This window comes from Balaenoptera borealis (genome assembly GCF_965194805.1).
Source record: "Balaenoptera borealis genome assembly, chromosome: 18".
Taxonomy (NCBI): Eukaryota; Metazoa; Chordata; class Mammalia; order Artiodactyla; family Balaenopteridae; genus Balaenoptera; species Balaenoptera borealis.
This window is the reverse complement of record NC_138877.1, coordinates 71,039,003-71,063,321: the sequence shown is the minus strand read 5'-3', so window position 1 is coordinate 71,063,321 and position 24,319 is coordinate 71,039,003. Positions and strand designations below refer to the sequence as shown.

Sequence of the window (24,319 nt, the reverse complement as noted above, 5' to 3'; positions counted from 1 at the left end):
TGTCTAGGAAAGCATGTAAGAACACAAAAGCCACCCTGGGGGAATCAGGAAAGGCTAACTGAAAGGGAGGTAATAAAACTTAAATTAATGGAGAGCACCCACTATTAGTAACCAAGTACATACCTATGATAACTTCCTTATTGTACTCCATTATATTTTAGTGAATGTAAAATTAGAAAGACTTTTACAGGACTACTTCCTCCTTCCCAAACTATTTATTCCCCATGAGGAAATTGAGGACATTATCACATATATACATTTTTTTTCCATTCAACACAAATTGTTACAAGCACATTTCATACAAAATGAATTTGGATATATGCTTTCAAGGAATTTTAACTGAACCAGGAAAAAGGTATATAAGCCGATATACTAAAATGAAACATTTTAGAGAATTCCCTGGCGGTACAGTGGTTAGGACTCCGCGCTTTCACTGCTGAGGGCCTGAGTGCGGCCAAAAAAATAATAATTTTAAGTGCTACAGGATATGAAGAAAATTGCTAAGAGAGCAAACTAAGTAACTGTCACCAGGGACTGGGCCTTGCTCCTCTTTGGACCCCCGGGTCCCAACGCAGCGGTTGGCACATACACATAAATACACAGCGGGGGGCTGAATTAGTATCACTAGATATCCCCAAAGGTAACAGGTGAAGGCCCAGCTGGTCTTCAGGGATTAAGCAGGCATTTACAGGTGATTGTAGAAGGCCTGCAGGCAGATTAAACCCCACATGCAAAGGCATGTGTTGGGGAAAGACCTGGAACATCCGGGTGAGAGGAAAGCTGTGGAATGCTGTTGGTGGAAGCACAGGCGGGGTGCTTCAGTGGTGGGGTGGAGTGGATGTGGACAGAAGAAGCGGTGGGACCGAGGCTACGCAAAGAGCTGGAGCTGAATGGCAAAGAGCCGTGCAAAGTTCAGATCCGGGGGTTTTAATGCAAAGACAACTGGGATGCCCAAATAGTTGTTTTATATTAAGCAAAGGTGTGATGGGTTGTTGTTTTTTTTGTTTTAAGGAAAGTAACTTTGGCAATGTGAAGGGTGACCAATGGCAGCCGGGAGACCCGCTGGCCACCGTGGGTTTATTTCCAGGTCCAGTCCAAGCCCCATCTCTTGTCCGCGAAGCCTGATTGCTGCAGCTCTCACTGGTCCCCTGATCAACCTCTGTTAACAGTTATCTGCAGGACTACATCATCTCTTAACGTAGAATGTTAGGGACCCGGCAGCTGCCTGAATATTTGCTGAGGAAAAGACTTAATCATTTATTTAATTACTCCTCCTCTCATGCTGGCCACCCTCTACATTTAACGAAGCCTACAGGCCATCACAAAAGAGAACTGGGCCCAAGGCCGTCACTGAAGAATGGGACTAGAATGGGACTCCCCACTGTGTTCCTGAAAACTCTCCCTTGCACCCTTAGTCCCCTACTCAGACACCATCTGCCTTTCCAAATGTCCAGTTCAACCTCCTCTTCCTATTTCACTCTTTCCTTCCACTTTATTTCTATCCACCTTCTTATCTTAATGATGTACACACACATCTACAAAATACATTTGTTAAAGGTAAAGGGGGGAAAAAAACCTTAAAAATTCACTCATGTTTGCAAGCCACCTTAGTGAACTTCTTTCAGATGGCCATGTTTAGGTCAATCTCTCAGAGTTCAAGTTGTTACAAGATAAGAGTTATGTTTTCATTTTACTTCAAACATGTTGTTGCTCAAACATTTATGATTACATGCACATAATATCTAATGCGTATTTATCCTTCAGAGAGATGGTGATTCAAGATCCAGCATAAACTCCCTCTACTAAATAGCCTTGCTTAAAAAAAATCAGTGTTTGTTTAACACTTTTCATGAGCACTTTAAGAAGTCACATGTAATTGATCGCCTCAATTTTCAGAGCAACACTGTGGGATGAGAATTTCTGCTACTTTACAGAAAGAGTAACGGAATCATTTGATAAGCAGGTCTGGGGAATTCTACAAAAGCATTTTTACTGAGACACTTCTCCTCCAAACTCTTCCGATCCCCTTATTATCCTGACAAAAGAGCCAGTGAACCACTTACCCAGCTGTTCTCCTCCCACTTATCCCTATAAAAAGTAAACACACACCACACCAGAATGGAAACCATTACTGCCCTGTAATGAAGCCTCAATGAGGTGATAGCCGTCACTGCTGTAAGCCTTCGGAGTTCTTAAGAAAACTGGACCACCAGAGCTACCAGGAGGGAAGGCATCACCTGCTCCCCTTCTGACGCACCAGAGCTGCCTGACAGGGCCACCATGAGGTGTGTTGCGTTTCAGAGTGCTGCTGAAGAATGAACAGGAGAGAGCAACATTCCTAGAGAGAGTCTCTACAGAGTCGGCCAGACCGGGAACCAGACTGGTTCCCTTTTCCCTCAGCATTACATCCTAACTTCCAAAATACTACCTCAGTTATAAGAGAGCACAATAAGGGATGCAAAGGAAGGAGAGGCATGGGGGAGGAGGAGAATTATTAAACTTCAGGGTTTTAAGAAATACAGGGGAAAGATTGATACAAGGAAGAGATCAGCATACAGGAGGATTAGCCAGGTTAGACATTTGGGAGACGAGTCTTGAACAACTGCAATTCTGTTTATTTCTGGGTTTCGGTGTAAGGCTCAGGCTACTAAATTTACAAACGTCAAACTTTGAAGACTTTAATGAGAATGCTTTCAACAGAGAGACACATTTTAAAAAATTACCTTTCGGCATGGTACCTTGATCTAACGATTTCAAAGGTGGCTAAGGCAAAACAAAATAACTTTAAAAAATCATGAAGTATGTTGTCTTACATTTTGAGGCTGAAAAAAAAAATACGGAAGCATAATTTAATGCAGTCTGAAGAGTTCGCCAAAAACAAAGTTGGGTTCTTCTTTATATCAAAGACTAAGCCATGCGTTTCACTGACCCTAAACAAGTACACTGCGGAAGAGGGTTAAAAATAGAATACATAAAACTACCAGAGGAAACAATTCCGGAAGTTGACCGAGTTATCTTCTTGAAAGCCGGCTTTCGTGTTTCAAGATAAACTATTCCTCCCCAAACCAAACCTCCCGAACGACACCAATAAAAATGAAGTTCTGATAGGTCATTTGCCCCTGCCCTGTTTCCTTCCCACCCCCGGCTCCCATGAATAACAAAACAGTAAAATCCTCGTTTGCAAATAACAGGCACCGGCCGGTCGGTGCCCAAGACACGAGGCAGCCGCGGAAGAAGGCGGTGTGCTGGGCAGGAGCCCGAGGGCCCGGGCCTGGAGGCGCCTGGGTAGGAAAGGGCTTCCTGGGCGACCGGCGGCCCCGGGCGCCCCGACCAGCCGCTTTTGTCTGGGCCGGGATCAGGGCCCAGCCGGGGCGCCCGGCCGCCGGCCCCTCGCACCCCGCCCCCCGCCGGGCCCTCCGCCTCCTCCCGGCGGCTCCCGCTCGGCCGCAGAGCGGGCTTCGGCCTGCGAGGCTCCGACGCCGCGTCCCCTCTGCGTCCCCGGCCCGATGGCCGGCCGCCCGCGCCCCCGCGCCCGGGCCCTCGGCGGCTGCCGCACCTGCATGCCCGGAGCCCCGGGGTCGACCCCCGTGTCCAGGACGGCGATGAGCACCCCCCGACCGTCATACTCCGGGTAGCGGCAGAGGAAGGACGCGGCCCCGGTCTCCTTCTTCGGGAGGAGGCCGTGGAAAGGGAAGGGCTCCTCGTTCGCAGCGGTGGCCATGGACGCAAGCTGGAGGGCGAAGAAGAGGCAAACTGCCAGCCTGCGCGCGGACGAGCGGCGCGAGGACACCCGGGCGGCCGCGGGCCTGGGCGGGGGCGAGGGGCGGGGACAGCCGCCGGCCAATCCCGGCCCGCCAGGGAGAGGCGGCCAATCACGCGCTTCTACGTAAGCCAACGGCGCCGCTCTCTGGAGCTGGGCCCGAGTGTTGCCCGGGCCGCAGAGAAGGAGGCGGAGTCGGAGGCGTTGCTGGAGGCTTCAGTTTTCGAACCTGGGGTCTTAAAGAGACTCGCGTTTGGGATTTTTAGGGGACGGCCGGCTCCCTGGCAAAGGGTCCGCGTGTTCTGGGCCGAAACACTCCTCCGGGGACGGGAAAGGAAATGGGCTGCCAGTCTGTTGTAGCAGGTACCTCCCGCTGGCAAGCTTTGGTTTCCGAACTTGTGGTTGTGGACTAAACTTTTCGGTCAGCTGCTGCAGGATCCCCGGTTGACCCGAGGAAAGGGAGCCAACTCAGTCTCGCTAAACCCCTAGGAGTGTCGGATTTTGGCGAAATGCCGGTACAAAAATTTTTGAGAGGGAGTTCTTTGATTCAGTGGTGTAGGGATTGTGTTCCCCTTTCTCGAGTGTGTCCCTTTGATGGGGGACGGGGGGCGCGTATAGGGTGGGGATGGGCCAGAGCTGCAATCAACAGGAAGTGGGTTGTTGGCCTTTCAGTCGGCCTCGTAGCCAGTAACAAATACCAGCCTGAAGTGGGCCCCTCCTATCCTCATTGCTCACCCTGGGCTTCCGGGATTTCTGAAAAACATTCTTTTTTTTTTTTTTTTTTTTTTCACTCTCTCTTTAAATTGATGTTCCTGGTTGGTCCTGAAGGTTCTGAAGGTTCTCCACTCAGTTATCGAGCCATAATTTGCAGTTTTTCAGATTAACAATGGCGGCTATCAATTGCTCCGTGCTGCACTAGTGGCCCTTAATGATCTTTCTGTCTGTATTCTTGCCAGGGTAATCTTAGTGTTTTGTGTGGGTGTGCCAGCGACCCCTTTGGCAATCTGGCGGGGCTTATGGACACCTCAGAACAATTTTAAACTCATAAAATGTAATATATAGAATTACTCCGGAAATTATGTTGAAATAGTTATCAAAATATGAAAACCAGCTTTCTTATATAGCAAGTATTATACATATAGTTATATGTATGCTTCTTTGCATGAAATAACCGGAGCTAGCGCCAAATCTAAAAAGCTCCCATAATTTCAAAATAGTAAAGAGCATAAATAGTATTTTGAGACACCTGTAACGTACTGTGATAAACATTTTTATTGGTGAAACAGTAACAAACAGTAAGTGCTGATACCAGTCTGGTTATTACCTACATCTGTAATTGAAGGGAACATTTAATTAAACGGTTAGTGGAAGTAAGGATGTATTTTTTTTTTTCCTACTCAAGTTTTTGAACCCCTCAGATTCTATCATGGACTCCAGGTTAAGAATGCTTGGTGTAAAGGGAAATCCTATGTACACGAGTTTCCAATCCATACGATTGGGAGATTCTCCACTAAATCTCAAAAATTACTGTAATGGCTGTGCAATTTCTTTGAATTCATTAGTGGTCCATTTCTTCTATTCCATAAGTCTTAGAGAAGCATGTTCTCTTTAGTGGAGAGGAAATGGAGAATAGTTAATGTTTTCTTTCCTACTCCCAACTGTGTTTATGTTACCTCTAGAAAAGGGCTTAAAATTAATGGTAAAGAAAAGACACACTCAGAAGATATTCAAATAGAACATGTAGTGACAGAATGGAATAGCTTCCAGTTTCAAAGGAACCGGTAGTCCAGTCGCTTCATTTTACAGATGAGGAGCAAAGGTAGACAGGTTTACTGACTGCCACGGGTTTTGAAACGGAGTTAGTGAGAAAGCTGGATTTCTGTTCTCATAGTCTGCCCCCAGTGTTTTCTTTTTTTTTTTTTTTAACTTTTTTTTTTTTTAATTTATTTATTTTTGGCTGTGTTGGGTCTTCATTTCTGTGCGAGGGCTTTCTCTAGTTGCAGCAAGCGGGGGCCACTCTTCATCGCGGTGCGCGGGCCTCTCACTGTCGCGGCCTCTGTTGTTGCGGAGCACAGGCTCCAGACGCGCAGGCTCAGTAGTTGTGGCTCACGGGCCTAGTTGCTCCGCGGCATGTGGGATCCTCCCAGACCAGGGCTCGAACCCATGTCCCCTGCATTGGCAGGCAGATTCTCAACCACTGCGCCACCAGGGAAGCCCTCTGCCCCCAGTGTTTTCTACCACAACTGTTGTGCTCTCCGACCAGTGTGTCACCCAATGAATGGATGGTGAATGAACTGTTCATTGTGAAACCAAAGTGGCAGACTTTTTATTAGACTCCTATAACAATGTTCTTAAAAAAAAAAATTTTTTTTTGTTTACCGCTCCCATAAAAATGTTTTAGAAAAATTACATACCCTCTTGTATAGTTTTTATATAACTTTTGAAATTTGTCATCATACGTTCAAGAAATTATAAAGGATGTGATATCTGGCATTTTATAAATATTGACATTCTTTAATGAAACTTCTACATCATTCATTTAAATATAGCCAGTTGAATGTTATTCTTTGATATCTGCCATTCTATTTATATACCTGAACATACTCCATTTAAAATCAGATATTTGACATCACTATTTCTTCTTGAAATTTTATTAACTTTCTACACAGAATTTTATCCTAATGTAATTTACATTTATGATGGAAAGTCCTACTGATCATTTATTATTATCTGCAACAAAAATATGTATGTTAATATTTAATTTAAAATTTTTTCCTGGGATCAAAGTGTTAAAATTTTCCTTTTGGATTATCTTTCAATTATTGGAAAGTTGATCAAAAGGACATAAATAAATCTTAAGCTTTGATAAATATTTGATTAAGATAAAAATTACAGAACAAAAAGAAAATTTTTATTGAAAATGCAGTTCTTAAAAAGATGCATGTTTCGGGGCTTTGATGAAAGGTTTTACTGACAGTTTTTCAAATCGTCCCTTTATTTGATGCCCAAGAAGCTATTCCACCTGAAGGTGATGCACGATAGTAAGATGCCTTTTTTTTTCTAGGAAGCTGGAGACCCAGCTGTGAAACAGGTGCAAAGGGGAGGCGGTATGTCCTCCCATCACAGGCACGTCTTCAAGCAGATAAGTTTGGAAAAGAGTAGATAGGACATGTAAGCCTCTGGAAATTGATCATATTGAAATTATCCATGACTTTAAACCACAGTTTGAAGACCACTGTTTTATAAAACCCCTGAAATCACTTTAACTCAATACGAAGTCATTTACTCTTTGTCTTCCAGCCACAGTATTCTCCACATTCTGCGTTTACACCTCCTCCTCTCTGGATTTAATGACATTGCCAGCTAAGGGAACGCTCGCAGTGCCAAGTCCGTTTGCGCAACTTGACAAACAGTTTGACAGTTTATTGGCTTTCAGAAGAAAACAATGAAGATATAGATAAATACAACTAGGGCTTAGGAATGGGGAGGAGGAGAAGGAGGAAGGGGATGTCAGGACACAACAGGGTCAGCAGACCGGGGCATCCTATGTGGGGTAAAGTAATAGGCTGGACGCACGCACCCTCCCACACAGCGTTGTTCGGGGCGGGAAGGGCAGAGCAGGGTGTTCCCGAGGGCCACCTCCCTTCCCCATCACCTGCCGGGTGGGAGGCCGCGCGCCAGTGCAGAGGTGCGGGCAAAGGCATCGCCTCCCATGAGTCACTTTCTTTGTAGCTATTGCGGCACCGTATCATTTAGAAAATATTCTTTAATCAAGTATCCGAAACTGCGCAGAGATTGTGAAAGCGTCAGCGTGTCCCAGAGGCCGGGCGTAGAAGTCCTGCGCAGCGTCAGCAGCGAGGCCACTCCTCCCGTGGCTGCTCCCAGGCGGTGATGGAGGGAAGCAGGAACGCTAGGGCCGGGCCGTTCCTGGGCGATGAGGAACTTCCGTGACGGCAGATTTGGGCTGCAGCACTCCCCTCCGGCTTTGCCAAGCCTCCCCTAGGCTGCGTGGCACCCAGCCTTTGCTTTCCTCTTCTTTTCGCAGGGTCTAACTTGCCTCGCGGCCTGATGGCCCTCCCAGCCTTTGGTGGACCCTTGACTATTTTACCTTACACAGGCATTTCCCCCGATAGAATCCTTGCTCCTTTAAGCCAGCCTTGGCACTTGCTTCTCGGAGGACCCGGACTAAACTAGCTCACACCAAACTGAGATTCAGGTGCTTCAAACTTCACCACTGCTGCCCCCTGGAGGCCGAGGCCGTTATTACCATTCCTATCAAATATGCCGGCTTCCTAGACATTCTCCAGTGCAAAGCCAGACGGACAAAGGTATTTGGCAAAGCTTAAATCACATGCCTGCGTTTAGCTGTAAAGGAGGCTGGGAGATTAAGTTCTGACTTCTTGCATGGGTAGACAGGACTGATAATGTGGGAAATTCTATAAACATAGAAAGGCCTTTCAAAAGATGCCTCTTAATTCAAAAGATTTGTTAATTATACCAAATAGCCACTTTGCCAACATATATGTATCTATAATATATCCATTTAACCTTAAGACTTTCATGATTCTAAATACTTTAGATTATGCCTGCTATCCTCTCACTTTCTATTCTTTCTACCTCCAAACTAAATTAAGCATTATAACACAGTTCCAGGTCCTTGAACCTTCAATAACGAAATGATAAACTAGGCAATTTGGACCAAGACTCCTGCTGAGAGTAATCAGAAAAACTGGACAACACATGAAAAAGTATACTCATCGGCAAAAGAAGGCTAACAGTGTGGTGAAGAATTTCTGGAGCAGATGTAAACTCAGAAACTTGAGCCTAACATTTGGGACAGCCTTGCCTTTCAGGGCAAAGGGAAGTGGGGAGAAAATCCTGAAAAATTAGAAAAGTGAAGACCAGTGCTCACTTCAGCAGCACATACTAAAATTGGAACAATACAGAGAAGATTAGCACGGCCCCTGTGCAAGGATGACACACAAATTCGTGAAGCGTTCCATATTTTTGACCTAAATGGGAAGGAAATCCAAAAAAGAGGGGACATATGTATACGTATAGCTGATTCACTTTGCTGTACAGCAGAAACTAACACAATGTTGTAAAGCAACTATACTCCAATAAAAAAATAAAAATAAAAAAGTGAAGGCCATGAGCCAGGGAGGTGGGCCTTGTCAGATGGCCATTCATGTCTAACCAGTGCAAAAGTTGGTATTGGGGGGGTGGTTGAGAGCTGGCTTTAGGAATCCGGAGATCTGAACTTTAGTCCTAGCTCTCTCTTGGTTTGTCGTTTTTAGACAAGGCAGTGAACCTCTCTGGACCTCAGTTTCCTTGTTTGCATGGGAAAGAGTTAATGGAACTTCTTTTGTAGCTACGGGGGTAGGGGGTGGGGGAGGGATTTGAATCAATTTCAAAACAGTACGTTTTATGGTCAGTTAATATAAAAAAAGTATTAAAATATCCCCCAGGGCAGAGAAAGGTCATGTGCTCTTAGCATACTAAGGCTAGGGTTGTCAGTTCATGAGAAATAGAGTCAATGTTATATAAATAGGAGAAGTGTGAATTTTTCACATAGGAAAGATAGGTGCCTCACAAGCCACAGTAAAAGTCTCTCACCGTTTTCCTCTCTTCTGTGGGACCAGAGCTGCCCTTTCTCCCTTCCTGACAGCTCTGACCAGCTGTCCTTAGGAGCAGAGGTCATCCCTTCCTTCTACAGAATCCGTAGAAAGTGGGTAGAATAGCAAATGCATTGGCTTCCAGAGGACATTGGAGCTGGTAGACTTACAGACACATGGAAAACGTGGTGGATGGGGCTTGATTATCTGTGTGGGTCGGGATGGTGTGCCCTGGGATAAGCATGGGGAGGGCTTAGGCAGAGAGGCTGCCCTCCTGCAGAGCACAGGCAGATGAGCAGCTCAGCCACGGGTGGCCACAGGCGCAGGTCCGTGCCCCTGTCTGCAGCCTTCCCCAGCTGTGTTCACTGCCATCTTCAGGAAAACACCGATTGCCACACACCTGATTGTCAGTCCAGGCTATGCTGTGGCAGCATGAAAGCCCACATTTCAGGGGTGTAAAGGCAGTTTTCACCCGTGCTCCAGCTCCACTCCAGCTCCACTGCGGGCTCTGCTCCAAGTTCCACCCAGTCTTGGAGTCAGGCTGGAAGAGCTGGCAGTCCCTGGAATGTTCCTGGTCACCACAGCAGGAAAATGAGAACGTGGGGAAGCACGCACTTGATCTTAAAGCTTCCGTCACTCTGCTCACACTTCACCGGCTACGGCAGATCCCAGGGTCATGGCCACGTTCAACGGGGCAGGGAAACGCAGTTCTATCATGGGCCCAAGGGAACAATAACTGGGATATTTGAATTGTCCTAATTACTACCAGAACCTCATTGATGTTCAAGACGTTTTCACTGTAGTGAAAGCTGGTTATGTGATGCCCAAAACAGATGTGCTCCTCTCCCCCATGGTCAGTATCCCGTATGAACTGCCAGACAGACAGTGAGGACATCTATTCCTGGATGGCCACCTAGGGGGAGGCCCAGGATGGCAAATACTCCAGGTCGCCTCAGGGGAGCTAGAAATACATCTTAGGGTTCGGAAATAGAACATTCAGTTGGGGAGTTTGGGATTGACATGTACACACTGCTATATTTAAAATGGATAACCAACAAGGACCGACTGTATAGCACAGGGAACTCTGCTCAATACTCTGTAATAATCCAAATGGGAAAAGAATTTGAAAAAGAATAGATATATGTGTATGTATAACTGAATCACTTTGCTGTACACCTGAAGCTAACACAACATTGTTAGTCAACGATACTCCAATATAAAATAAAAAGTTAAAAAAAAAAGAAATAGAAGGGGTAGATTATGACTGCTAAGCTCAGATGGTTCTATCCTTCCAACTACATACCACCTAGCACAGGAGTGCTCGATAAATAGTTAAACTACACCAGGTCCTCCTTGGGTAAAGAATTGTTCTGAAATAGCCAATTGCTTCTTACATGGCTTCTAATACAGAATACGTTCTCAACCTTTGTGTATTAGCCTAATTTAATCTTCAAGTTTGCACACTATTTGGTTATTACTGATTGCATTGTCTCTCGGGCTCTATTTTTTTGGGGGGTTCTGATAAGTGAGAAAAGAAAATAATAGAAAAATAGAGTAACCTTATGGTTTCTACTACCATGGATAAATAGGAATGCCCAAGAAACATCTCAACTTGAAGAGTGTAAAATTCTCTAGACTTCTTTGTATTGTATATCTTTGCAGAAATGTTGCATGCATAAAAAGAATATGTGTGTATGTATGTGTACATATACTCTATGACTATATGTATGTATGTATGCATACATAAATGTGTAAATGTGTGTGAAAAAATATGATTCCTCTCTCCTTTTTTATATAAATGGTAACATACTGCACTGTCCTGTACCTTGTTTTTTTTTTTCATTTTACACTATTTCCTGATGAATATTAGTACAGAGAATTATTTCTCTTTCTTCTTAATAGCTTCATACTATTCCTTTGCTTGTGTCATCATTTATTTAACATGTGAGTTAGTTTTATTTTTTATTTTTGGCTGCCTTGGGTCCTCGTTGCTGCATGCGGTCTTTAGTTGTGGTGAGCAGGGGCCACTCTTCATTGCGGTGTGTGGGCTTCTTCTCATTGCAGTGGCTTCTCTTGTTGCGGAGCATGGGCTCTAGGCTCACGGGCTCAGTAGTTGCGGCTCGCGGGCTCTAAAGTGCAGGCTCAGTAGCTGTGGCACACGAGCTTAGTTGCTGCACGGCATGTGGGATCTTCCCGGACCAGGGCTCGAACCCGTGTCCCTTGCATTGGCAGGCAGATTCTTTTTTTTTTTTTTTAATTTATTAATTAATTTATTTATTTTTGGCTGTGTTGGGTCTTTGTCTCTGTGCGAGGGCTTTCTCTAGTTGCGGCGAGCGGGGGCCACTCTTCATCGCGGTGTGCGGGCCTCTCACTGTCGCGGCCTCTCTTGTTGCGGAGCACGTGTTCCAGCCTCGCAGGCTCAGTAGTTGTGGCTCACGGGCCTAGTTGCTCCGCAGCATGTGGGATCTTCCCAGACCTGGGCTCGGACCAGCGTCCCCTGCATTGGCAGGCAGATTCTCAACCACTGCGCCACCAGGGAAGTCCCAAGTAAGTTAGTTTTTAAATCTCTTGTTTTTGAAATTGGAAATGGGTACTTCCTTGCCAGTACAATTGTTTCTAAAATGTAAACGTTTCAGGCCATAAAAATCTTCAGGGGGGCGTGGGATGAATTGGGAGATTGGGATTGACATATATACTGCTATGTATAAAACAGATAACTAATGAGAACCTGCTGTATAGTACAGGGAACGCTACTCAGTGCTCTGTGGTGACCTAAATGGGAAGGAAATCCAAAAAGGAGGGGATATATGTCTACGTATAGCTGATTCACTCTGCTGTACAGTAGAAACTGACACAACATTGTAAAGCAACTCTACTCCAATAAAAAATTTTTTTTAAATCTTCAGTTCCTTTAGTTCTGACAAAGTCAAATTTCCATGCATAGCTGTAGAAGTCTCACTCCTATCCTTGGAGGACTTCAGCCCCCAGTCCCTGCTCAGTGGGCAGGAAGGATATACCCCACCTCCTTTCTGGCCGTAGGTGATGGAACCAGGAGTGGTTCTTGTCCTGAGGCAGATGAAAGAAGCCCACGGGCGTGTAGTGTGCGGTGGAGCGTTTGAGTGAGGTTCTTGAAAGCTGGATCCTTGGGGCCCGCTGTTGGGAGGCTGAGAGCTCTCTTTAATCCAGAACTGCTCTATTCTCAGACAAGCCCCGGCGCACCGAGCTGCTGCTTTTGGTTTGATTTATGATCCCTCCGTATCCTTATATTAAACATTCTTATTTGATATGCTTTGGAATTTTCTCTTCCTTAATCAAAAGAGCTTTACCTAGAACAGAGCCTATGGTGCTTATTTTGTTTCACCCATTCCTGATGTGTATTAGTTAGCAAACGCATACTCCCACTGAATTCCGTGACAGTAAATCACACTTATGTGGACAGACATGAATTAAATTGTGCAATGCAGGAATTGTCCCCGGGTAGTTCCTGCCCTCTGTGGTTTCACTGTAGGAAGCATCTCAGCGCAGTGGGTCTCTCCATGAGATGGGCACAGGCCGGGATCTGCCCAGCCACCGTGGCTGTTTTTACTTGCAGTACCTGCGTGGGATTTCCTAAGTCCCATCCACCGACCCGAACTTGGAGTGCCAGAAAAACATGTCAGGCTTTGGATTCCGGTGAAAGCCTAATCCTCATGATGATCCTGAGTATCCTGACTTGATGGAGAGAGAGGCAGAGAATATGTGGGTGAAAGCACTGAGAGGTTAAGGGATCTTGTCCCTGGGGACTGGCTCTGCCACTGATTCGCTCCACGGTCTTTAACAAAGCCTCAGTGACCTCAACTACAGATCTGAGGGTTTCGTCAGCGTTAAATGAGAAAAGGTACCTTCTGCAGTGACAATAAATCATTGCTATTATTCTATCGTGTCTGGGATGCAGCAGCGATTCAGTGCACTGAGGCTGGCCATATCATTTGGCATCCCACTATCTAAAGTTAAGACTTCCACAGAGCAGGCAAATTGATTTTTTTTTTAAACGGTTATTCAGTTTGCAAGAAATGGTTTTTAAAAATCAACTTAGGCCTGTAGTACAGAGACCTTATAAGCCTGTTTCCTTCAGGTAAATAGATCAAACAATTTACTCCATCACTGGTGAAACATAACGTGGGCAGATATGTTTTTACTGTTTCTAGAACTTGATGGGTTTTTTTAACTGTAATAAATACATCTCCAATTTCGTAGAACTATTTTTTTTTTCCCTTAACAAAAGAATGATAACTGGAGGACAGCTTATAAATATCACTTTGTGTGTGAGGGTGGGGCGGGGGGAGGGTAAGAACACTTAACATGAGATCGACCCTCCTCACAAACTTATGAGTACCAGTACCGTATTATTAACTATATCTGCTGGTGTACAGCAGATGTCTGGAACTCACCTTGTGTAACTGTAACTCTATACCCCTTGAACCAACAACTCCTCACATCCTCCCCTCCCCCATCCTGGGAACCACCGCTCTATTGTCTACTTCTATACCTTTGACATTTAAATGCCTCCTGTAAGAGAACTCAGGCACTGTTGGTCCTTCTGACGGATGTACTTCACTTAGCATCCCTTCCAGTTCCATCCCTGTTGTTGAAAACGGTAATTCCCTTCTTTTTTTAAAGGCTGAATAATATTCTATTGTATGTATGTACTACCTTTTCTTTATCCATTCATCTTTTGATGGACATTTGGATTGTTTCCATATCCTGGCTATTATGAATAATGCTGCAATGAACATGAGGGTGCAGATATCTCTTCAAGATCCTGATTTTGATTCTTCCAGTGTATATCCAGAAGTGGGATTGCTGGAGCATTTGGTAGTTCTGTTTTTAATTTTTGAGTGAACTTCATACTGTTTTCCATAGCAGCTGCATCGTTAAACATTCCCATCAAGAGTGTACAAGGGCTTCTATTTCCCACGTCCTTGCCAACACTTACCATGTTTTTTCTTATAGTAGCCATCCTCACAGGTGTGAGGTGATACCTCATTGCACCTTTGATTATAATTAAAAGCTCTGTAATTCCACTGCTCTGAAACAGAGACCAACAGCCAAAATTAGACTCTTTCTGTGGATTAGAATGTCATGTACAAACTTTTCATTTAGCATTATATTGTTCTTATTTTCAGAGTTTAAAAACTTATTTTATAAACATGATTTGTATATAGTTCAATGGATATACCAAAATTTTTTGAAACATTCCCAATTTCTGAACATTTAAATAGTTTCTAAGTAATTAAATGGTTGTAATATTTACAGCTGAAAACTGGCTATAGAAGAAAGTAAACTGCAAATCTACACATTGTAGGAAAGTAGCCTGCTGTGGTCGCAAGCTTAAAATATGATTATAATTCCATTATAATTATTCTTAACAGGAGTAAAAATTTCTCAATTCTTTTATTCACATAAACTTTCATTCAATATCTGTGTGTGTGTAAATCCTGGAAAATGTTCTTTATCAAAAGCAATTCATTTAGGTTTTTTTCACTCAGCATTGGCTTTGTAATAGTGCCACCTTCTGGTTGGAATTTGCCTTTACAAGCTGGTGTGTTGTCCAGACCATCCCACGGGGCTCGGTAAATTGTGATTTTGTTCCAGTGAGTGAACTGTGGTAAATCAATCTCAGCAGACTACAACCCTAAAGATGCTGGTCTGCTAGGTGCTAGAGGACAAAAGGCATAGGGAATGCAGGAAACAGAGAGAACTAAGAAGTTATGCCAAGCATATAAACAAACAAACCATGTAAACTTGCAATGCTTCTTTGCTTGTAATTGACCCATTCTCTTTTAGAAAGATACAGTGGAACTGTATACGTCACAGAAAATGTCAAATGAAAAATGTGGGTGTACGTGGGTCAGGAGCTGTCCAAGGTGGGTCTTTGGGCTACAAGGGCTTCTGCTTATCTTTCGTCTAAGCCTTTGAATGTAGCCATTTGAATTCATCTAAAGTGATAGACCCTAAGCCCTGCCCCCTCACCTTTTTCTCTTTACAGTATGAAGTTAAAATTTGAGACAACTGCCGTAGGCATGCCCAGATTTTCACAAAAGCTGTTCCCTCTTTTATTTTGGTAAAAATAATGCATTACAGCAATTTGTATTCAACACAACTATTCAGAGTCAGTAGTAAAGATGCTAAATTTCCTGCTTAATTAGGGTCCAGGATACAGAGAGTTCCCCAGTTCCACTGTTCACTTTCTCAGGGAAGCTTGTAGGTGTGAGTGAGCATCTCCGTTATAGGAAAAATCATGAATTCCCTCCCGTGTATAAAGCTCAAGGACTTGGATCCAGTCTCAAGATAAGAAAACCCACACCTTTCAAATGGCCCCTGGTTACCACAAAAGGGGCACTTTATAAGTAGTGAGAATTAACTTGAGACAAACCACGTGCATGATCAGGACAACTTATGTTAAGACTCTCAGGCTGAGAATCTCCTACCTAAATGTCCCAAATTGAATGACTGTGGGTGCACTATTTATTCTCATTTATTCAGCCTTTCAGAATGTGCTTAAAGCAAAACCTTCTTACAGCCAAGGCCACTAACATCTTACTAAATGAATATCCAGATGCATGAAATTCTTGTCGTACAGTGATACTTTTTAAAGATTTTTTTCTTGATGTGGACCATTTTTAAAGTCTTTACTGAATTTGTTACAGTATCGCTTCTGTTTTATGTTTTGGTTTTTTGGCCATGAGGCATGTGAGCTCTTAGCTCCCCTACCAGGGATTGAACCCGCACCCCCTGCATTGGAAGGCAAAGTCTTAACCACTGAACAGCCAGGGAAGTCCCCAATACAGTGATACTTTTAAGCAAAAGACATATACTCATAATTCTCAGTCATGGAAAATAATACAGGGGTCTTTTCTAAGATAAAAATGGGCACCTACAAAGGTTAACTGGCTTTTTTTTTTTTTTTCTTTTTGGTTTCTAAAGTTGCCAAACTTCTCAACACAAAATAAAGCGGACAAAGTGCCTGTTGATCACTTTTGCAGCCAACAACCCAAAACTTAGTCTTGAATTGATATGTGAATATTGAGAAATTGATCTGATGATTTCCTTTTATTCCCTCTCTAAATCTGATGGCAAACAAAGCCCTTAAATCTCACAGATGTATTTATATATTCACTTGTAAAGCCTATTCATGTTATCTGGATGTCCGTCAATCACCACAACTAAAAATCGACCTGACAGACCAGATATGGTGACTCATATATATTGATTTCCCTCAAGGAACTAGGAGCTGAGCAGCTTTCCCAACAAGGAAGAGCCTGTAGATGTCTCTGGTTCACCAGTTATATTTGGGCTTGTGAGCTCATTAGTCAGCCGTATTCTTCAACTCCTACACTAAAGTATTTCCAAGTCTGTAGGCGTTTTCTCTAGTTAAGGTTGATCAATCTTTATTGCTCTCAATTTATAGCTTCCCAGATGCTCAAGTTAGCCAAAACTTTTTTATTTAAGAAAAATGAGTTGATAATAGTAAATATATCATATATTTTATAATATTGATTATAATAGATTATAGTTAATAATACCATATTACATACTTGAAAGTTCCTGAGAGAGAACATTTTAAATGTTCTCACCACCAAAACGAAACAGTAATTATGTGACATGACAAAGATGTTAGCCAAAGCTAAGGTAGTAATCATTTTGCAAGATTTAAGTGTCTCAAATCAACACGTTGTACACCTTAAAGTTACACAATGTTATATGTCAGTTAAAAGAAAGAAAAGCAAGTTCCTTATTTACCCTCCTTTAACTGTTTTCAATGAACTGACGTCACGTAGCTATTAAAAATGAATTAATAGAGAGACTTAAAGAGATCTTTCTTTGGAAGTCTCTGGAAAGCATCACCAGAGTAGATGATATACAGCATAGTGTCATCAACTAAGAGTGAGGGGAAAGTGAGGGGTAATAGGTTTAGGCTTTTGACCTCAATATGGCCTCTCTGACCTTTTGAAAACCCATAAACTCTACGTTTTGAAACTGAGAACTACAATTTAATTCATTCAGTTAGATAAATCATTTCTACAGGAGCAGAGATTTGGTGCTAAGCCCTAGTTTACTGTAAAACAAAGAGCTATATTTAATATAATTGCATTTCTGCTTCAAGTAAAATCACTCTATAAATTTTATCCTAAAAAGGGATATAGGATTTGAGCTAGTCCCTTGGCTTCCTTGTGACTCTGACTTGTTGTTAGAAATGCTGCATGTGACTAACGTGGAATCCTTTTCTGTAACTGAAAATCTGGTTTCCCTATCTTGCATTGTTATCCTCAAATATTGCCTCTGCCAATATTTTCTTCACGATTTCTCATGAATATTTATATGATCCAGAATTTCTTTACTGGTAGAGTGAACCATCCCATCTATGGCTCTTTGCTGAGTCCTCCCGGGACACCCTCACCCCGCAAGACATCGTGGATTCTGTTGGTAGGTTTCTATCTCCACCTCTGGCTTTATGTCCTGGTCTCCAGCTCTGGCTGTAGCAAAGCCAGCTTGTCTTCCGCCCACTCCCTCCAATCCTGTCTCCAGCAGGTCTCTTTTAGCATCCTTTCTCTGTTATCAGCCAAAGACAGCAGCAGAAGAATGTCAATTTTGCTATCTATGCCTGCACTCTAATTCCACTTCACAGCCAGCCATGGGGTTTGCCTTAATTTAATTTCTATATTAACCTGTTTACAATTTCCTCAGAAGTCACTACTCACATTGTATTTATTCAATTAAGTCACTATTCACATTGTATTTATTCCAGTCAACAGATACTTCACAGATTTGGCATTGAAAAGCCCCCTGGAAATGCAACTCAAATAGAATGTTCACTTTAGAAAGGGCTTTCAATACAGCATCTCAACAGACTCAGTGGTTGAGTATCATGGAACAGAGGCAACCATGCCTCTACAGTAACCGTTCCCTACTAGGAAGACTGCTCATATCTTTAGACTGAAAAATATACATGCCATGTGTATAATGATTCCCTTGCACGACTGTCAAAGAAAAAGGAATGGGTAATATTTCTGGCAAAATTGGCTCCAAGGCTCAATGGGAGTGAAGATTGGAGGAGATAGTTTCTTCTGGTACCGCAAATAGGCTGAAAAAGTGTTATTTGCATGGACTTTATTCCTTTTGAAAATAAGACACGCCGACGCTTGTAAAGCAGGTATATAGGTGAGAGTTAGGGGCTGAGAGATGGGGGAGAAGTCATGAAAGCAGGAGATAGAGCAACTCTCTTTTCATTTTAGTATTTCACAAGTTTGGTGATGGGGGTGACTGACCTAGATGGGAGGCCATCCATCATGAGAACGCTGCAGTGTGGTACCCACACGCCCGAGCAGAGGGGAGGCGCTCAGTGTCAGGAACAGCTGGATGAACCGTCCTAGAACCACAGAAGGATGACCCTGCAGTGAAACTTGCATGTGGAGCTTTGGCACATGCTCCTTTGTAGACTGTCATCCACAGTTCCTGTGTCTTTTCCGTCTTCTACTGCCCTTCATCGCTGAGGGACTGCCCTCCGCTCCCCCAAATTTGACATCTCAGTGAATTCCCCAGGATGTACAACCTCCTTAGTTGAGGATTGAGGAAGGCGCCCAACCTGGGGTGGTGGTGCCAGACTCTTCCTGGCTGCTAGGCAAAGGCAGGCACTGCGTTAAGAGCTGGGTGACTTGCAAGAAGTCTTTGATATAATAGCCTCTTAGGTTTTCTGAGCAAAGTGTCTTGCGCACAATAGGTGCTTCATAAATATTTAGGATTAATGGTTTCTAGGACTGGCATTATGGATGCCGTCTTTGCAGCCCACCATTCTGGCTGGCGAATGGAAATTTTGAGAAAACAAGCCAGCCCTGTATTTCTAAGTATGAATCTCCCTAAGGAAACAATCTAATATCGTAAATTCCCTACCAGAATGCAGTTTCCCATTGCTTATGATGAATTCTGTTGAGCATACGTACGCGACGACTGCTCAGACGATTCCCTGTGCCACCCCCTCAAATGGGAAGGTGTCTGTTTGGATTCAGCTGGGAAAGCATGCTTAAAATGTCTTCACTTTGGCATTAAATCAGTTTATTGGAACATGTACACTCCAAAACTAAACACTTCTTACTTCTCTTTTTTAGTAAAGTATTTCACGTTTACAATCTATTTCTGGAGGATCCAGGGACTTTAAATACAAAGGTGAGGATGTGTTTTTGCTAGCTAAAAATAGTCATTGTTTTAATTAAAATGTGAAATGATCAGATAGGAGAGTGTTTTACCTAAACATCTGAAAAAATTTACCACTGAGATAGAAATCATGAGGACACATGGATACATTAGTGTGGCAGAAAAATCACCTTCTACCATAAGCCAAAAATAGGCTAACAAAGTTGAACCCAAAAGGAGGATTTTCATAGCTCGTCTTTGACAACAAGCTGAAAATTTACTTTTAAACAATGGAAAGTAATCCAAGCTCTTCATGTATTCATAAAGTAACTAATTCACTCATTTAGTTAGCATATGTAACCCTGTTGTGATAAGGGAACATTGACAGGTCATGTTTTGATGCTTTAGTGATAGATGAGAATTTACTCCTAATTAGTATTTGCAGTAGCAACGCTGGAGTTTAGTGCAAGATGAGGGCTATTCTATGTGTCCATGAGCTGGTAACTGGTGACATCATAGGTGTAAATGGTGGCTAAAATAATTGTGTTGGAATAATGCATATCTTGACTGTGGAATGTCTCCAAGACAGCTCTGAGGGCCCTCTATTTTTGTTTGTTTGCTATCATGAGAAAATACTCATTGACGTAGAACTGTGACTTACATCTCATAGTGTGGTGGGTGATTTCATGCACTTCTGGTATTTCTGCCAGATTTGGGGCAGTTATGATTTCCCCCTTTTGGGAAGCTATGTTCCCTCAATATCGGGATGAGTGTCGCACTTATTAGAGTTGAGATGTGGGGACCATTTGCAGCAGTAACCAGGCCCAGAAGCAGATGATTTCGGTAGGGGAAGGAGAGTGTGTCAGGAAGAGGGGAAGCAGTGGCTGGGGTCTGTGGGAAGAAGCCGGCAGAGGAAGGTCACCTTGGCTGCTGTGGCTGCGCTAGAGAACAGCCTTTGCAGTGGGCAGTGCCTTTGACCATTCCTGATTTCCTCAGCCACCCTGGGGGTGTTACAACCATGGGAGATATCCCAGGATATGCCTCTGTTCATGGAGGTGTGCACAATGGGACTCTGAGTTCCTTAGGAAATCTATTAGGGTAAACATGCAGTGGTTTTCTATTGGTTAGTTGAGAGCTTCAGGCCCATACACAACTCTGGAAAAGAAAAGATGCAGCAGAGCCTGAGGACCCACTGGAACCAGGGACACACATGCCACCAGGGGCCTTCTTCCAGTTCTTGACTCTGCTTTACTCAGAATGTTGGCTTCAGTCTCTCATTTCATACACTTCCTTCACTTAGTGGGACACACGGACTCTGACTTCTTGAGTTTTACATCTCACGGTGTCAGCCCCTAGAGAAAGGCTGTCCTTTAGCTCTCTCCAGTATCAAGTCCAAAGTCTTTTGGATTTTACTGTCAGAGAGGGGTGGGTAATTTGGATTTTGGGGGCAGACAGTCAAAAGTCCCAAGGAAACCCCATTGGATCCCATTAGCTCACAAACTCATTGTTGTCCGAACTAGCTGTGGTCAGAGGCTATGGGTCTTTTTGGTCACTACCCTTCCTCTATACCTATTCTTTCTGGTTTCTTGTGCATCCTTCCTGACTTTGACCATTCACCTACGGTGATGACTGCTCCTGAAGAGCTGACACGTGTAGGCTGCCTGTGACATCACTGCCAGCAGCTGGGCCCCAGTTCTTCACTGAAATGGGATCTTGATGGTGTATCATTGTGTCCACTACAACCCAATGGTTTCCACATCTGTATTCAACTTCCCCCTGGTCTTCAAAGACTTTTCTAAATTAAAATTTCTTTCATTCTGATTTTAACTTTTTGTTCATAATCTGAACTTCTACTGTAAACCAAAAAACAAAGAACATTTATTGAAGGCCAGGTACAAGTCTAATACTATGTTAGACATTTCCGTAAATAACTATGTAAGATATATTACAGATCTTTATGAGACTCAGAAAGATGGAGCTTAAGACATCATGTCTGTTTGGCATGGATACCTACATTATCACCACTGTGAAATCCTTCATGCAACAAGGCAAAGATAATTTACTAATTAAAGTAAGTATAATAACACATCCAATGCTGTATTCTTTTGTCGGTACTGTCCGTCAGATGAAGATGAAGTTAGGATCAAATAACCATGTTAGAACCAGTGAGTTCTTAAGCTACCCCTTTAAACATGCTGATTTTTTTCCTTAAACTCATTTTGGGCTTTTTCCCTAGAGAGTCCTCAGCTGTTGCTTCTGACTGTCCTGGCTCCGTCGTCACCACCCGCACATCTGTCCTAAAATCAATTTACCTTCGCTTCCAGGCTTGTTGGAGCCCATCTTTGCCTCCTCATCATAAGCACCCATCTGTTTGCTGTTAATCTCAAATATATATATATATATATATATATATATATATATATATATATATATATATGTATATATATATATATATATGTATATATATATTCTATTTCAGATTCTTTTCCCTTATAGGTTATTATAAAATATTGAGTATAGTTCCCTGTGCTATACTGTAGGTCCTTGTTGGTTATCTATTTTATATATAGTAGTGTGTATATATTAATCCCAAACTCCTAATTTATCCCTCCCCACGCCCACTTTCCCCTTTGGTAACCATAAGTTTGTTTTCTATGTCTGTGAGTCTGTTTCTGTTTTGTATATGTTCATTTGTATCAATTTTTTTTTTTTAGATTCCACACATAAGTTATACCTTATGATATTTGTCTTTCTCTGTCTAGTTTACTTCGCTTCGTGTGATAATCTCTAGGTCCATCCATGTTGCTGCAGATGGCATTATTTGATTCGTTTTTATGGCTGAATAATATTCCTTTGTATGTATGTACCACATCTTCTTTAGCCATATATTATGAAAAATATATGTCATTTCTCAACCCTCCAGCAATGCTGCAAGGTAAGAATTATCTATATTTTATAGACAAGGAAGCTGAGGTTCAAAGAAGTGAACTGACAGGTAATATGGGGCAGAATCATAATTGAAATTTGCTATCTCTTTGACCTCAAAGTCCCAAGCCTTTCTACTGGGTTAATCTGCTTTTTCAGAAATTTCTCTAAGTTGGTAATTTGAAGTTAAATATTTTTTTTCAGAGAAGCAGTACCTCCCATATGTTTACTTAACCTAAAATGTACAGCCATAGATAAATGTTCGCATATAAATCCCAATTTGGTTTACTTTGAATATATCCTTCCCAGGTGAGGCAGCAGAATTTGGGAATTTAAAACTCTAGGTTACTGGAAACCAGCCAGGTTCTCCTTGGCTTGGTAGGATTTCTGCTGAGGTAGATGCTTAAGGTCATGAAAGAGATGCAAAGTTTCTCATGGTCTTTTGCTAGATTAGACACCTAGTGGGCACCTTTGGGCCCCAGGCTCCCTTCCTTCTGCCTGTTACTTTACGAAGAGTTCCATGGTACAGAGATTTTGTCTTCAAGCTTTCACTTCCGCTGCATGAAAGAGTTAATTCTGATAGGGGTTACCCTCCCCTGGCCTACTGCTGAGTAAGACAAAACCTCGCAGCTTTTCTTAAATAACTGAAATAAGAACAGAGCCCCTTGGGAATATGTCACGGTTATTAATCACTAGCATCTACGGAGAAATATGGGCAGAAGTGACAAAAGAAAAATCTCACAAGTTGAGAAGACTCCCCAAAGAAGTTGCCCCTAATGTTCATTGGATGCCATGAGCGGGAACTCACTTTCTTTCCTTTGCTCCAAACTCTTCTCCACTTAGAAGCTCCAGACAACTTTCTCTTTCTTTTATCTTCCAGAATCGGTGGGCTTGGGTCTCACTCCCTTATAAAATAAGGCTCTGGGACTTCCCTGGTGGTCCAGTGGTTAAGACTCCAAGCTCCCAATGCAGGGAGCCCGGGTTCAATCCCTGGTCAGGGAACTAGCTTCCGCATGCCATAAAAGAATCCCGCGTGCTGCAACTAAGACTCAGCGCAGCCAAATAAATAAATAAATAAATATATATATATATATATATATATATATTTTTTTTTTTTTTAAAGGCTCCGTCCTATGTCTTCCTTTCTCAGCTGCTTGGCTCTTGAAATTAAATGTCATCCTTTTTATTTTGGAGTTTTTTGATTAACCTCTTGGGGGCAGCAATCCCTCAGTTCTTTATGACATTTTCCCAGACTAGATGATGTTAAATTTCAAGTGAATCAGTGTCGGCTTATTTGGGTTTTTTTTTTTTCCATTTTAGTTTGTTATGATGTCATTGTTTTCATTTCTGCCTCAGTCCATTAACTAAAATAATAAACCTATGAATCAAAGTCAGATGTCTTTGTAAATGAACAGAGGACAAATTTGCATGTTCAATGAAGAAGCAGTTGATAAATTGACTTTCAGCTTTATTTAACTCATTTTCATTTTTCTGAAAATCTATAGTGAAAAATTCTTTTTTCCCCATTAAGTAACCCAAAGAATTGGGTTATTGTTCTTTAATTGTTTTATGTGTTTGTTTTCATAGCTGACTGTAACCTCCATGAGGTCAAAGGCTACAAGTTATAATATCATTTATTTTGTAATTAGCCCTGTACTTATGAATGTATTTATGTAGGCCCTAAATGGTGTGAAAGCCATTGGTTTGAACTGAATTAAATTCTTTTAATGGCTGTGTCCATTTTAGAAAAGGCATAATGCTAGATAATTAGAACACAAAGATAAATAAGATACAACCCCTTCATTCTCAAGGACCTCACATGTCTTTTTTTATCTTGGTGTCCTAAGTC

General features: G+C 42.6%; 1 protein-coding gene and 1 long non-coding RNA gene across 8 annotated transcripts in view; one reads left to right on the top strand and one right to left on the bottom strand.

The window, feature by feature from the left end:
- Positions 1-3,819, bottom strand: part of TPP2 (tripeptidyl peptidase 2) — a 67,939-nt gene extending 64,120 nt beyond the window's left edge. For 3 of the 7 annotated variants that reach the window (XR_014237201.1, XR_014237202.1, XM_082366079.1), the window contains exon 1: positions 3,557-3,819. Coding sequence is in view for 5 of the 7 variants with exons in the window: in XM_082366079.1 (XP_082222205.1) it covers positions 3,557-3,721 (165 nt within the window). In the remaining 2 variants the exon portion in view is untranslated. The remainder of the gene's footprint in view (positions 1-3,556) is intronic. The other 4 variants (XM_082366075.1, XM_082366077.1, XM_082366076.1 and 1 more) reach the window with 4 other exon arrangements.
- Positions 3,820-3,949: 130 nt separating this feature from the next.
- Positions 3,950-12,268, top strand: LOC309616035. Its single transcript, XR_014237221.1, has 2 exons — positions 3,950-8,088; positions 8,408-12,268. It is a non-coding gene; the product is annotated as an uncharacterized lncRNA (long non-coding RNA).
- The last annotated feature ends 12,051 nt before the right edge of the window (positions 12,269-24,319 follow it).